The sequence below is a fragment of the Cynoglossus semilaevis genome, chromosome 15 (genome assembly GCF_000523025.1).
Source record: "Cynoglossus semilaevis isolate Cse_v1.0 chromosome 15, Cse_v1.0, whole genome shotgun sequence".
Classification (NCBI taxonomy): Eukaryota; Metazoa; Chordata; class Actinopteri; order Pleuronectiformes; family Cynoglossidae; genus Cynoglossus; species Cynoglossus semilaevis.
This window is the reverse complement of record NC_024321.1, coordinates 7,987,216-8,001,082: the sequence shown is the minus strand read 5'-3', so window position 1 is coordinate 8,001,082 and position 13,867 is coordinate 7,987,216. Positions and strand designations below refer to the sequence as shown.

Below are 13,867 nucleotides of genomic sequence, written 5' to 3'. Positions count from 1 at the left end.
GACACAAACACTATCCAGGCCTTTCTTAAAACTGCAATCAGCCCTGCAGAGGAACAGCAAGCCATAAACACCTCCACAAAATGGTTTATTTATTTCGATGCAACCTTTCCGGATACTTTTATTTTCTCTGTGTATTCTGAACAAAATACAATTTAAAAATATACCATTTCAGATATACAATAGTATAAACAACTTATCTCACAATAAAGAACTACTCCAGGGTCAGAGAACAAATTGTGTTCCAGGGGTTGTGCAAAGTAAACATAAAATACAAGCAAAGATGGAACATTTTCAAACACAATCCAAATTAAGCAAAGGATTTTCCCTCAGTTATAGGTCTCCTGGTCAGTATTAGACAGTATAAGCTAGCAAACATCCCCCAGCAGCAGTTCGCCTGAACTCATCTCTTCAGAACTGAGTGAGCTCAGGACTAATGCTAAAACACAGTTTGAAGAAAACCGATCAAATAAATGAGTAAATACCTTTAAACACAGACCAAGTCAAGCTCTGCCTGCTTTGAATTCAATTATCTCAGGATCAATAAACAAATGTTGATATCTTATCTCAATTTCAGGGTCAAATTCAGTCAAACCTTCTCAATGACAGTAACAAGTAACAAATCCAAAAGAAAATGTCACTGCATCAAAACCATTTAAACATAAGCAAACATTTTAAATTGGGATTTAATTGCTCGGTTAAGAGGAACATCATCATCGCAGCATTTGAGTATTGAGAGTGCCACCCATGCTCTAAATTAAATTATGCACATAGGAACCCGGGCTAGAAGAGGGTGGGGAAGGCACTGCACTGATATATGGGATATACAGAACTGCATTCATTCACTGGCAAACTCCCAAACATTACTGGAGCCTGATGACACTGCGTCCTGTCACAGCTTCCCACTATTCACTGACTTTACTGCTTTGTCACAATCTGCATGCTGTTAGCTGATCTGGCAACCAGAGGAATCAGAGAATTACAAACCCTGTACACTGTGATATTCATATAGAAAAATATGTAATTCCATGACTTTGTTTCATTTTATGTATTTGTTAAGCATTCATAGTCTTGCTATACTTAAACATGCTATTTACTTTTTACCTTGATTTGCTGTCCCTCCAGATGATGGGACAAAACACTCTGCAGATATTACTTCTTCTAGTTCAGGTGTGTTGTTGTGTTCTCACCCTCGTCGTTACTTCCTGATAAATGCATGTTTTGTCTCAGGGCCACATTCTACCCACTGTGGCCCACATAGTTAATCACAAATTACTTACAGAAGAGTAAGTTCAGTTTAATGAGTCAAATCTTTGTTTTCACCACATGGAAAATCCCACATCACAATCAATTCATATCCATTAACTGAAGCACCACATCTTCTCTGAAAATAAATGGCAGTGACAGCTGAACAACAAAGTTGACAGTTACACAGATGAGTCATTTAGTACTTGTCTAAGTGCACCACAAACGCTAAGGGTATCAATGTTTTCCTGACATAAATAAATAAAGCAGTAGAGTGCCATGGCCGCAACACTGAGTACTGTGACAAATATAATGGGAATCCAGAAAATGTTTGACACATTTTTATGGTTTCATTAAACTATCATTGTTGTTTGTGATTCCTGAATATTTCATAAGTATATCTGCCGCTAATGCACTGTTTTATTCCAGGGCTGGATGCACTTGCCTGTGTATTATTTTTTATTTTTTTTATAACAGTTAACAGCCTACTGTTTACAATCACATTCAATGTATAGATGAGACAATGGCACAAAGAAAAGGCCTGTAGCTGCAAGTATGGCTAAATCAGCTAACATACACTTAATAAAATGTCCATTAAAGGAACATTTAGAGTGAAATATCCTAAGCTGGTAGAAGCATTACAAAAAATATCAAGTAGGGCAAAAATCATGGTAACCACAAACCTAAAAGATGCTAATAAGGATTGCCAAGCAAGACCAACAAGTGAACCAGTTTTCTCATCAACGCTTGTAAATGTCACTCCATCACTCCGTTCCTAAATATCCCACTTCGTTCACTAAGTCTGTTTTTATTGCACAAACCAAAGCCAGATTTCATGATCACTTGCTGTGTGATTTCATTTTGTAAGCTTGTGATTGTGAAGCTTTGTTCTGATTAGTCTGCTTTTGTATTTTATGAGTGACGAAACATGAAAAAAATTCAGGACACAAGTTTTAAAATCCCCTTACAAAACCTCCTAGAAACAAATTAGATCAGGCCACAGGGAGCTGGGCAAAGACGAAAGAGAGAACATTGACCCTACACTTGTATTTCATTATGCTCTGCATCTGCAGTAATAACTGAGCCGCACAATAAGGAACAAACGCTTGTTGGTAATGCCCCCATTAACATTTTTAATGTATTATCCTGGGAAGTCCCTAGCACATGCACGTTAGTTTTTCATCTCATAGTAAGTGACAGGAGTTGGCTACAGACAGCTATCTAATGTCTAGTCCAGCCTCATCTTATCAACCCTATAAGGTTTTTACGATAAGGCTGTGGGTTTAAGTGGAGTCATCAGAGGTCAACGTTATCTTCTGTTCAATGTGTAATCTATTAGCAGTTCCCCCAAACGACATATAAGACATGCCATAAAAGGAAAGTCCTTAGCGAAGATTGACGGTGAGAAGACAGTGACATTAAATTATACTGGCCTGAATACAATATGGCATTCTAGAAGTAATAGAATGAGCAAACTCCTAACCTCAAACATGTTGACGACATCTATAAAGAAAAGGCCTAACAGCGACATAAAGTTCCTTCAATGAAAGGCCCGAGAGAGCAGAGTGATTAAACTTGCAAGAATGCAAGAGTAAAGTAACAGAGACAGAGCTGTTAGTCACTGCAGTAATGAATATCAGGACTTGTTTTTGTTGTTCTTGGTCTGTTTTTTTTGTCAGACCACAGGCTGTTGCTTCATCACTAACTGTAACTGGCTCAGTTTAGATTAAGTATTCACTGAAACATATTTGCATCAGATTAGGACTGGTTGTCACAACAATAAATTTATTGATACTGTTGTTGCTCTAATTATGCATCTAACGGTTTCTTTATAAAGCAATAGGATGTTAAGTAATTAGTCTGATTCAAGGATAAAGTCTGTAGTGTATTGTGATTAAATGACTACTTTTAGCCAATATTATTTGTACATAGCAGTACACAGCGTGCAGTCAGTTTACTGTAGTATTTTAATAACTGAGCGTTACTGATTTCCCACAAAATATTTGTCTGAATTATTTTTACAGTTAAAAGTCATAATCTTCTCTTACTCCAAGTATAAGAACCTCAATATTAGGTGGTTTACTGTTGTTGCTGCTGTTTGGAATTTTTGAACAGGACTGTGTTTTTTGTGTAACTGTTTTCTTTAATGATAATGGGGATGTGAGGTAGGACTTACTGGACCTACCATCTACTGGATCAAAAACAAATCCTACTTTTGAAAGACTGACAATTTTGTTTAAGCCTCAAATTTTTCTTTCCAAATATTTGGACTTCAGATAAAAAGGTTATTGGTCTAGTAATCTAGGTATAAAACAGGTCACCACATTCATGCACAAAGTCCCTTCATCAGAAATAATGCAGTAAAAAAACTAGTTCAAATGTTTAGTCACAGGAAGTTGTTGCTGGACAACATAGGAGGACAGAATAAATTAAACAAAAAGGAGATTCAGAAAAACAAAACTGAATCAAAGACTCAGTTTCATATTTTTTATGCAAGTCACAAGACAAGTAAAGAGAAGCTGACCTAATGCTACAGGCTTCAACAAGTACAAGTTATATTGTTAACAAAGAGCAACTCTTAACAACATATTAATTAGCTTTAAAAAATATATAAACTCAAAAACTTCTATTACCCAAAACGATCCCCTATAGTGAAACTAGCAGATGTTACCTCCATCATGGACTCACCAACACTTGGCTTATGGCACAGTCTACAGACCTCATATCAGAGCCTACTAATATCTCCGCTGTTGGCACACAGTGATAAATGGCCCTACATGGTGATAAGAGTCTACGTTGAAGTGGGGGCTGGTCCGAAGGAGCTAGTGTGGACAGGAAAAGGCTCATTGTTCTACTGGCATCCTCGCAGCTGTACAAGACACGGGCTGTACGGTGCCGTGGGCTGGTACTAGCCTACATTACATCGGTTCCCTCGACAATGGGGGATGAGGGGAAATGAAGACATTGCAGTGGGAAGTGCATCATCTCAATTCTTTAACCACTCATGGTGAAAAAATCTTCAACATTTAATGAGGGTTTTTTTTCTTTATTAAGCCTTCTCAATATATATTTTACTTATGTTGGGAATATTGAGTTTTTCTTATTCTGCACAGCCTTTCTCCTACATTTATTCATCATGATGGGCCCTTTGCAGTAACACTACACATATGATTTATGACTATAGGCGTACAACTTGCATATCCTGAGCAGAAGGCAAAAGTTGTCTTGGATAACAAGATTAAAAAAAATCTAGAAACACTGACGCAAACTTGTAGTCAATGTCTATACAGGGCTTCAATGCCCGCTTGTCCTGAAATGCTGTGCTGTATTTAAAGAAACATTTTGTTTACTTCAAGGGGTCAAAAATGTTGACTCCAACATATGTGATAAACTATCTCAGCTGTTGGTCAGTACCAAAGAACAGTGAAAGGAAATGTGTAAGCCTTTTCTACTGTGCTGACAAAGGTGATTCATTTGAACATCCTTTCTTCCTCATTACTCACTTTTACTCAATTTGAACACACACACACACTATTTTTTATGCAGCCAGGTTTAAAAAATAACAGATCTTTCTGCGTCCAGCTTGAACGCTGTCCTTCCAACTACCACCTTCAAAACCAGTCAGAGGCTCCTGGAGAAGGAAACAATAAATGTGTATCATTTAAAATTCATACTGATCCAACTGCCTCACTTTGTTTTAAAACCAGTAAAGTGGGCACATTTGGAGCTGCAACCCAGCTGCACTTTAATCTATAATTAAAGAGAACTTAAAGTGGTGGAGCCATAAACGGAGGCTTTTTTCCCTGGCAAGTGCACATTCTTTCTGTATGTGGACGTTTCATGCGTGATACTTAGGTTAAGGTGCTTGAATCGGCTTACTCCACGTTAGCATGTGAGCTATAACTTAATTAAGCAGCAAAGCGCTACAACTGCACTCTCTGCTCGCACCATATCTGGCACTGAGCCAGGTAGAACCCACAGAACGGCGTTTTAAGTCCAAATATTGCTGACAAGCCCTACAAAATTCTCCATTTAAAGCTACTGCTTTGCTGATGACTTAAATTTTATTAATGCACCTGGCTACAATAGATGTAAGTACAACTGAATTAATTACCCTCGCACACCGCAGAGGTGGGCAACAAGACGAATGACATAAATCAATGTGGCTCGTTCCTTTTTAAGCGAGAAGGTGTGTTTGGTCATAACTTTAGGTTTTCTCGCTAAGCATTTCCCCATTTTCTCGCTAAGCATGAAGACATTAAAGGGAGACATTTTTCTTCCTGTGAATGGGCAACACAGTTTGCTGACGAACTAGGAGTCTGCAGCTAAGATAATTATTGTGGACCTGTGCTTAGCCTAGGTGTTCATGAAAGTGTGTGGGAACAGGTTGGCATGTTTTCCCACTGCTAGTTAAATCCTTGTGTGGACACTGCTGCTCCTCTTGTCTGTGTCAGCAAGTACCCTATCATTTTAGGTGACAATGAAAAACTGGTGTGACCAGACATCACAGATGCTGTCATCTCCCATCATCCCTCTATGCTCACACACAAAGGGGTGACACCTACACAGAGAACCCCTCCTATTCCACACACACGCACATACACACACTTTTCAGCATTCTCTCCGCATCTTACTGCAATTGCTCTGAGAAATGCTAGAACTGGTGCATGGAGGAGAAAATGTCTGGCTGAGTCTTTCATGTATTGAAGGAAAAGATGTATTTTCAATGTCGTTAGCCTGGTAAGGACACATGGGTCAACAGACGGAGGAGGAATGTGGAAAGAATTTAAAATAAATGAAGCAAGATTAATTATTTACACAGTACAAAGTGAGAATTCAACCTAGGTTTTAAAAGGATGAGGAAACTGACACAAAATTCCTGGCAGACGCTTTTTATCCTGCCCACAGAACCCAATCTCAAGTTATACTCCACAAGAATTCTTAAAGAGACTGCCAAACAGTTGGAAACAACAGTAGATCATACTTGAGAGGCACCAGGTCAACACTGGTTTCAATCCAGTTTCCCAACTGGAGTCATAGAGACATCCGACATTATTTCAACATCATACCACAGAAAGAGATTGTGGGTGTTTTAGTCATTCACACTGCCACTGTGGCCCCACTGAAAATATGCATTACTTTGCAGCATTCTGCAGACAATCTCTCTTAGGTTGGTGATCCCTAATATTGTAGAAGACCAGGCACAGAGAGAAAGAAAGCAAAAGAATTCAGCATAAGCAATTTGATTCACATGCCAGTTCATGGCACAAGACTAATAGAGGCAAAACGAAGTACAGCCTCAATCAATATGCTTCTCTGCTAATCAAATGGGCCAGATAAATCAAATGACCCAGTATGCCGTGTATGTGATGTAGTCCAACTTCCGCCCAAGGATGGCCAACTTTAACAAGGCCACAAAAAAATTAAATACAGCAGAGAATTCTTAATTTAAAGAAACATTTTGATTAGTTTCTTTATTATAACTAGATCCTCATAAACACTGCACAATGCAGATTTGAATAATATGCAGTCAACTGTACCTAAGCCAATGCTAGTCACGCATCTGTTTGCAGTCAGACCTAAAAAAAACACTAAACCAGGTCAAAAACACAGCACAGGTCCTCGGAGACTTTTCTATTATTTAGGTTGAGATGTGAAATGTGTCTATGCCACTGGATGCAGCAGTGTCTGTGAGACGGAAGACAGGGTGCACAGTCATCAAGTCTGATCAGTGCAGTTGTCGGTGTTACTCTGTTAAGTAACCAGCATCTGTCACACGCCAGTCTGCACTCACTAGACGAGGCTAAAAAGACACGTGGAAGTTGTTCTTTTGTTTAAATGTACCACTGCCTGCAGCACTGTGTCTGTAGGAAAAGGGGAGGAGAAACATTGCCTGCAGAACTGATCAGAGCAGTGAGTTGGCCTGCACAAAATGTGCTTCGTGGTTTCGTGGTGTTTCCTACAGGTGCTTCTGACACATAGATATAAAGTAAAAAATTAAGAACTGACCTACACGTTACATGAAACAGTTAATGTGGAGCAATCTAATATGTCGGAGCAAGACTTTTAGGGGATTCTTTTGGTAAAGCATATGAACAAATGAGTGCTGGGGATAGTCAAACTCCATTATGCTCAGCACCAATCCAAAACTGCACCGTGCTCCAGTCATGAAGCCATTCGTTCAACTATAAATCACACGGATCATGTGTTTGATAGAAAGATTCCAAAAAACTAATATATTTCTTATAAATAATGCTGTAGCCTATATTTTATACAGTCATAATAAATAATGCTGTAGCCTATATTTTATATCATAATAACAGCCTGTATAGAATGTTTTTTTTAAATCTGCAGGAAGTGGCCTATATGTTTAATTTTTATGAAATACTGTAATATGTGGGGGGGGGGTTACTTCTTATACTAGCTATCTGGCAAGTTGTGACCATTCTTTGGTTTATTCTTGCATTCCATTATATATATTATAAATATATATTTATATATACTGTATATACATCTATGAAATATAAAAACGCTGACAATAAACTTACAGACAGAGGTGTGAATTGCAACTGTCATACATTTGAAAATATCCTCTTTTCAAAGAGTAGGACAACCTGTGAAGGACCACTTCCCTATATAGAATATTTTATGTACACAAGAGTCAAAGAATGCAATAATAACCTTGTGTGAACACCAGGAGAAAGGAAGTCACCACAGTGTAAATATTAACTGGTTGGACGTATGACATTTGCTATTTTCATGTGTGAGAGCTGTTGTAGCAGCTTCAGTCGTAGCTTCTACAGTGAATACTATTACACCAGGCTCCTCCTCTCACAGATCACAGTGCTGCCTTCAAGGGCTTCAAGAAATTTCAAAGGCATCTGTGCGGTTCTGTATTCCTGTCAGAGCACTTGAACCTCTGGAGATCCCCCCTCCTGAGTTCCCACAGTCATTTGAAAAGATTTTATAAGTAGTTTTCCTCTGATTTTGATACGTGGCAGTACTTCTGTCCACGTTTCTGTGACCCTCCCTTCTCATCGTGCACATGAACCTCCCGTGAGTAAAAAGAGGGGAAGTGAGAGTCAGGAGGCAGATATGTAGAAAAAAAGTAGCAGAACAGCGTGTATCCACAACAGCCAGCCGAATGGATAGCTGCAAACACTAATATTTACTGCTCACATGGATGAAAAATTACAGCAGCAATTCTCTCCACAGATAGGAAAATGAGCTGACCTGGCAACACTAGAGAGGGACGCTGGGTGGAGTGGGTGTAAAGTACTATAATTATTATATGGCACCCCCTTATTAACTGTCAATATCTACACTTCCCAGAGAGTAAGTGGGGAAATCAACCTGCTGTTTGCCAACAGGTTACTCGTGCATAAAAGAATGATAAAAAGGCATTAAAGACGGTTGGCATTCAAATCTGGCCTCGCAGATAGCAACACCAATTTGATCTCGCTCAGTCATGACTGAGTAATGTAAGAGAGGGCAGTAAAGAGCACTGCTATACATTAAACAAAGTGTGTGAAACATGATGTCAAAGCAGTTTGTGTTGGCAAAATACCAACTTATTTGTACAGAACGAATAAAGTGGTGGAACGTAGAGTAACAATACAGTGGCAGCGTAAATGTGATAGCTGTTTTAACCAAGCCTCATTAGTAATGATTATGCTGATTGCATTGATTGGAATACAAAAACAATGAGTGAAAAATAGGAACAACATTGAGTTCACACCACTCACACTGCAAATCCTTGGGAAACTAATTTCTTCAAAGAGTAGTTTACTGCACCCGAGTTCCTGCTACCCTCAGCTGCATCTGTTTCCTTCATTGATGAGTGTTTCCTCTTCACATATAGATTATTTGCCAAGTTTGATAAATGAAAGTGCCATAGCTATGTCTTCAGTGCAACATTTTAAAATACCAAATTTATAGGAGCTAAAACATTTGTGAAACTGGAAACCTCAACTTGCCTCAACTGTCAGCAGTTTTGGAAAAGGGGCAAAAGGGTCATCTTTGAAGACAGGTAATTGTTTTACAGCAGGCCTATTAAAGTCCGGCCTGGGGCCCATCCATGGACAAATAGGTTCTTCTGTGTCACCTGAATCATTTTGGTAGTAGAGCTAGTCAATCTTACAACAACTATTATATTTAACCTTACCAATCCAGACTCCCGAGGTATGCAGTAGCCAGTTGTTTTTTTACTCATCACACTCTTAAAGTTAAGAGGAAAGTGGAAACAGTGGAAAGTGAACTACTTGTCATTGTGACACAGCTCACCACTGCACACAACGAAATGTGACCTTTGCTTGAAACGCATGACCAAAGTGAACAGTAGGCAGCTTTAAGCACCCGGGGAGCAGTGTGTGGGGACGGTGCCATGCTCAGAGCACCTCAGTGGCAACTTGCAGCTGGTGGACTTGAAACTGAAGCCTTCAGACCCAAGTCCACTTCCTTAACCACTAAGCCACCACTGCTCCTACCCTTACCCTTAATTGATTGTTATTCATGTTTTCGAACTAAATCAAACTTAAAGGCAGACTGAAGTATGTTGGAAGAGCCAGTAGCCCAGAGGTATATTTATTTGTTTAAGTGTTGGAGGGTCATTCCTCAAGGTTAGGTCAAGAAGTCACCACAGTGTATTTTAGTAGTCACAACTTGTTCCCAAATAAGCAGGTTGGAGGCTAGTACTCTGTCCTTCAGAATGAAGTTTTTAATGAAAGACATTAATAATTTCTGAATTAAAATGCCTAGCCCTAGTTTTTTGCCTTGACCCCTGCTGGTTTGTAATAGTACTGCAGCCAAAAAGGGAATCCCAAGTGCTTGGAGGAAATGTGTTTTACACAGCAGTAGTACTGCAGAAAAATGAATGTACAACGTAATAACTTTAACCTCTCTGTCCTGAGATGCTTACATGCTAAAATATAATAAAATATCTAAAATGTTGTTAAACTACTGAATGGTTAAAACGGTGACGATGACATGTCAAGTGGGGTTTGAAACAATGGCATTGTATGATTAATTTCGTCTATTTGACCATCCTGCAGGCCATTAAGAATACCCATTTTTGGAACGGGGGTCAAGAAAAATCCTGTGCACTGATCACAATTTGATCCCAGGAAAGACTATGGACATGCATGGACGGACTGTTGACATTTTTTCCGGTGGGGGTTTTGGCTTTTCGACTTCTTACGGCCCTGTTTAACAGGTATGATGAGGCGTTCACTGTCCCCTGAAAGTGTCGTTTCTTGACGGATCAGCAAACCTTAATTTGCATCTTCTGGGACTTCCATACTGGTAATAATTGACCTAGTTAGCTAACGTGGGCTAACGGACAGGACAAAATGATGTCAAAGAATAATTATTCCCTGTACTAAGAGAATGTGAAGTTACAGTCTGTTTGCCCACTGTAGACTGGTTTTACCCCCCGCGGACTTTGAAAGCGGCAGCCGTTAAAGGCGAAGGCTGGAAATGTCAGCCTACTTTATTTGAGGGCAGAGGCAGAGCAGTTAAATATGTCAGCGGGAGTACCTCGGTGTCTCCAGCTAACAGAATGTATGTGTTTGTGTAAATGTGTGTAGTGATGATGCTGTAAACACCTACCAAACGGTTCAGTCTCCTCCGTAGCATCTCCTCCTCCTTGTTATCTTCTTTGATTTGGCGACACTGGTGAACTCTTCTGATTGATAAGACGCCTGCTGCTCCTCTTCAGCTTCTCCGGGGAATAACTTTACATGTATGTTAGCTCCTCGGCTATCTACTCTCTACTCTAACGTTAGTTCTAGCTATTGGCTCTGCCGCTGCGACGCTACATCTTTTCCATTTCTCTTGAGTTCGATACCTTCGCACCATTCGCATTCTCTCCTCCTGACGGCTTTTCCGCGTTGCGGTGTGGACTCACTCACTCAAAGACAATTCGCGCTTCTCTGTGTTCGAGGCTGGAACATTCTCTGACATTTCTCTCTGCGCCCTGTTGCTGAGACTCCTGCAAATCATCTGTCGCTGTCAGGTCTGCTGCCTCTGTCACACAGACCCGGAAACTGCGGCTCCACACAAGCCCAGAGGAGACAGAAACTTACTCCTGTTTCCAGTCCCTGCTGCGCTCAGGTCAACCTCAGCCCCCCCGTCAAACAACACTCACTCCAGCAGCAGCAGCTACAGACACCACAGGCAGAAACCTTCCCACAAGCTCCACCCCGAGAAGGTGCGGCGAGTTTCTCTCACGATGCATTGTGGGAAATGTAGTTGTTTGACAACTACACGCTTCCCTCCAATAACCAGCCACTAAGCATTGAAATGTTTTTAAAATAACATTTGTTTTCTCGTGACAATGCTATTTAATGTATTTTAAAGTGTTTATAATTATTAATTTAAAATATTATTTTAAAGCATCCTTAATCCTGTTACATGACAACACTCTATTCTTTTCTAAACTCTACTTGACTGCTGTTGAATGTACACTAATGACAATCACTTATGTTTTACTAAACTCTTTACTATTTTATTTTATTGTAACTACTGTTTTGGTATGTTGTAATTTATGCTTTTACAGCAATTGGGACACATTGTTGCATTACTGATGTTGCCTTAAGATAAGCCTGTTTTTTTCCTTGGTTATTACATGTTGTATATGTTGTTTTTGTTTTTTACAGCAGTTGTCATACAGTGGTGTTTTTGTTTCATTCATAAACATAATCCATTGTTTCCCATTGGGAAACACTTAACATCCTTAGTGCAAAACGTCTATTATTTAAATTGTCTTTGCGCCTGTAGTTGTTTGTTTTTCTGTAGTTTCACAGTAGACCTCATTTGAAATGTCTCTTCTGCATTGGTTCTGCATTGGTTCTTTCTGGTCTTTGTGTCATTTTCTTCTCTTTCTCCGTATTTTTAGTCATCCTGTACCATTTCCTTGTAAACATATTCTTGTAATATTGAGAGTTACATTACTTCCTCTAATAATTCTTTCTCGTCATTTGACTGTGACCCCCCCAAAGCATATTTTAGTTCCATGTTGTCTCACTGCACCAGTGAGCTCTATCTTTTATGAATCTCTACCATCTTCAGAATCCTTTTTTCTGCTTAAAAATAAGTCACTTCTATCTAAGCAGGGCTGGTTCTTTCAGAATGTGAGAAAAGAGTAAAAAAAAATATATATATACATCTAGAATCCAGAAGTCTGACACATCTTAGGGATAGAACCTACTTTAAAACACCACCACCATTAATCAATTACTCTTGAAAGGATTAAAGGATAACTCTAAAACCCCTCCTTGTATCTGTCTTTTCTTATTGCTTTTCCAAACTTGGTGATTAGAGAGCCAATAACCAAGATTTATAAAATATTTAATGACTAAATTGAGAACTACAGATGAAACCACACTGCACCACTTAGGGTATAAATCTTCAGCTTAATAGGTGCAACAAAATAAAATACCATTCCACTGCCTTTCTTATGACACTACAGCAAATAAACTGTAAACTATTTACTTGCACACACAAAAAAAGTTGTGGGAGTTTTTTAAATAAAATGTGTAGTAGTCAATTTTCAAGTTTAAATAATCAAAATTAATATTAGCATATATATGTACATATATACATATATATATACGTACATATATATGTATATAGATGTATCTTGTGACCATGAAGGACAATATACAACACACAGTGATGCGGTGTGTGTATCCTGACACCTCGCTGATACAAGGGTGTGAAGGATATGAATTATGCTATAAAATATCCTAGGTGAGTAAAGGGCAAGACAGAGGTGGTGCAAAGCCACAGGGCAGAGTGAACAGTTATAAAAGCCCACTGAGTGAGTAACAGGGTGTAATAAAAGGCAACAGGCTTTTTCACAGCCAGCATTTTAGCACGTCTTACAAAGAAGCACAGGCATTTCTGATGACCTAAAACGGTTTCCTTTTCAGTTGAAATAAGACAGAACTGTATGAAAGTAATGTGGCACGATGACTCAAGGTAAGATATGTAGATGAAATGCTCTGTCTGTCCTGTTCAGCCCGAGCTGCATTAAAGGTCATGCTATTTAAAACTGTAGGTTTCACTCTTACCACTGACAACGCCTGATGCTTGGGGGGGGGGGGGGGGGGTTGATTTGTCATAAATGAGCTACTATATATAAAATCATTTGTTAATACCAGTGTCTCATTTAAAATATATATTTTTTTAGAATGTATTATTTTACACCTTACATGTCTGAAAAGAAGTAAAGTGCAGTGTCTGTAATCAGAAGCCATGCTTTAGCCACAGGTTTTGGGTTCATGTGTTGATTTGCATAGACGTGTGTAGTGGAATGATGCACGTGATGTGTGTTTTGCATTTCCCCCCCGCATTGGCGTCTTTGCTACTCTTCAGGTTCAGTTTATGTAGCAGTGCAGCAGATTAAACACTAATATTTATCTTTTCAGTTAAGGGCGTTATATTTGTTTTTATCAGAAAAGCACAGTCCTTCACCCAGTGCAATCACTATATACTGTATAACCACCGTTTAAATTTCAATTCTCTATTGTTTGTTACCACATGCAGTAAGAGGATTGTCGTAATTTTGTGGCTTCATAATTGATTTAGTAAGTCACGGGAAGCCGATGTTTATTTTAAACGAGAC

The 13,867-nt window shown here is 39.1% G+C and overlaps 1 protein-coding gene across 8 annotated transcripts in view; it reads right to left on the bottom strand.

Annotated features, from left to right (window-relative positions):
- Window positions 1–11,600, bottom strand: part of atp11c (ATPase phospholipid transporting 11C (ATP11C blood group)) — a 36,866-nt gene extending 25,266 nt beyond the window's left edge. For 4 of the 8 annotated variants that reach the window (XM_025062962.1, XM_025062964.1, XM_025062965.1 and 1 more), the window contains exon 1: window positions 10,849–11,600. In XM_025062962.1, coding sequence (XP_024918730.1) covers window positions 10,849–10,875 — 27 coding nt within the window. In that variant the 5' untranslated portion in view covers window positions 10,876–11,600. The remainder of the gene's footprint in view (window positions 1–10,848) is intronic. The other 4 variants (XM_025062969.1, XM_025062970.1, XM_025062968.1 and 1 more) reach the window with 3 other exon arrangements.
- Between the last annotated feature and the right edge of the window lie 2,267 nt (window positions 11,601–13,867).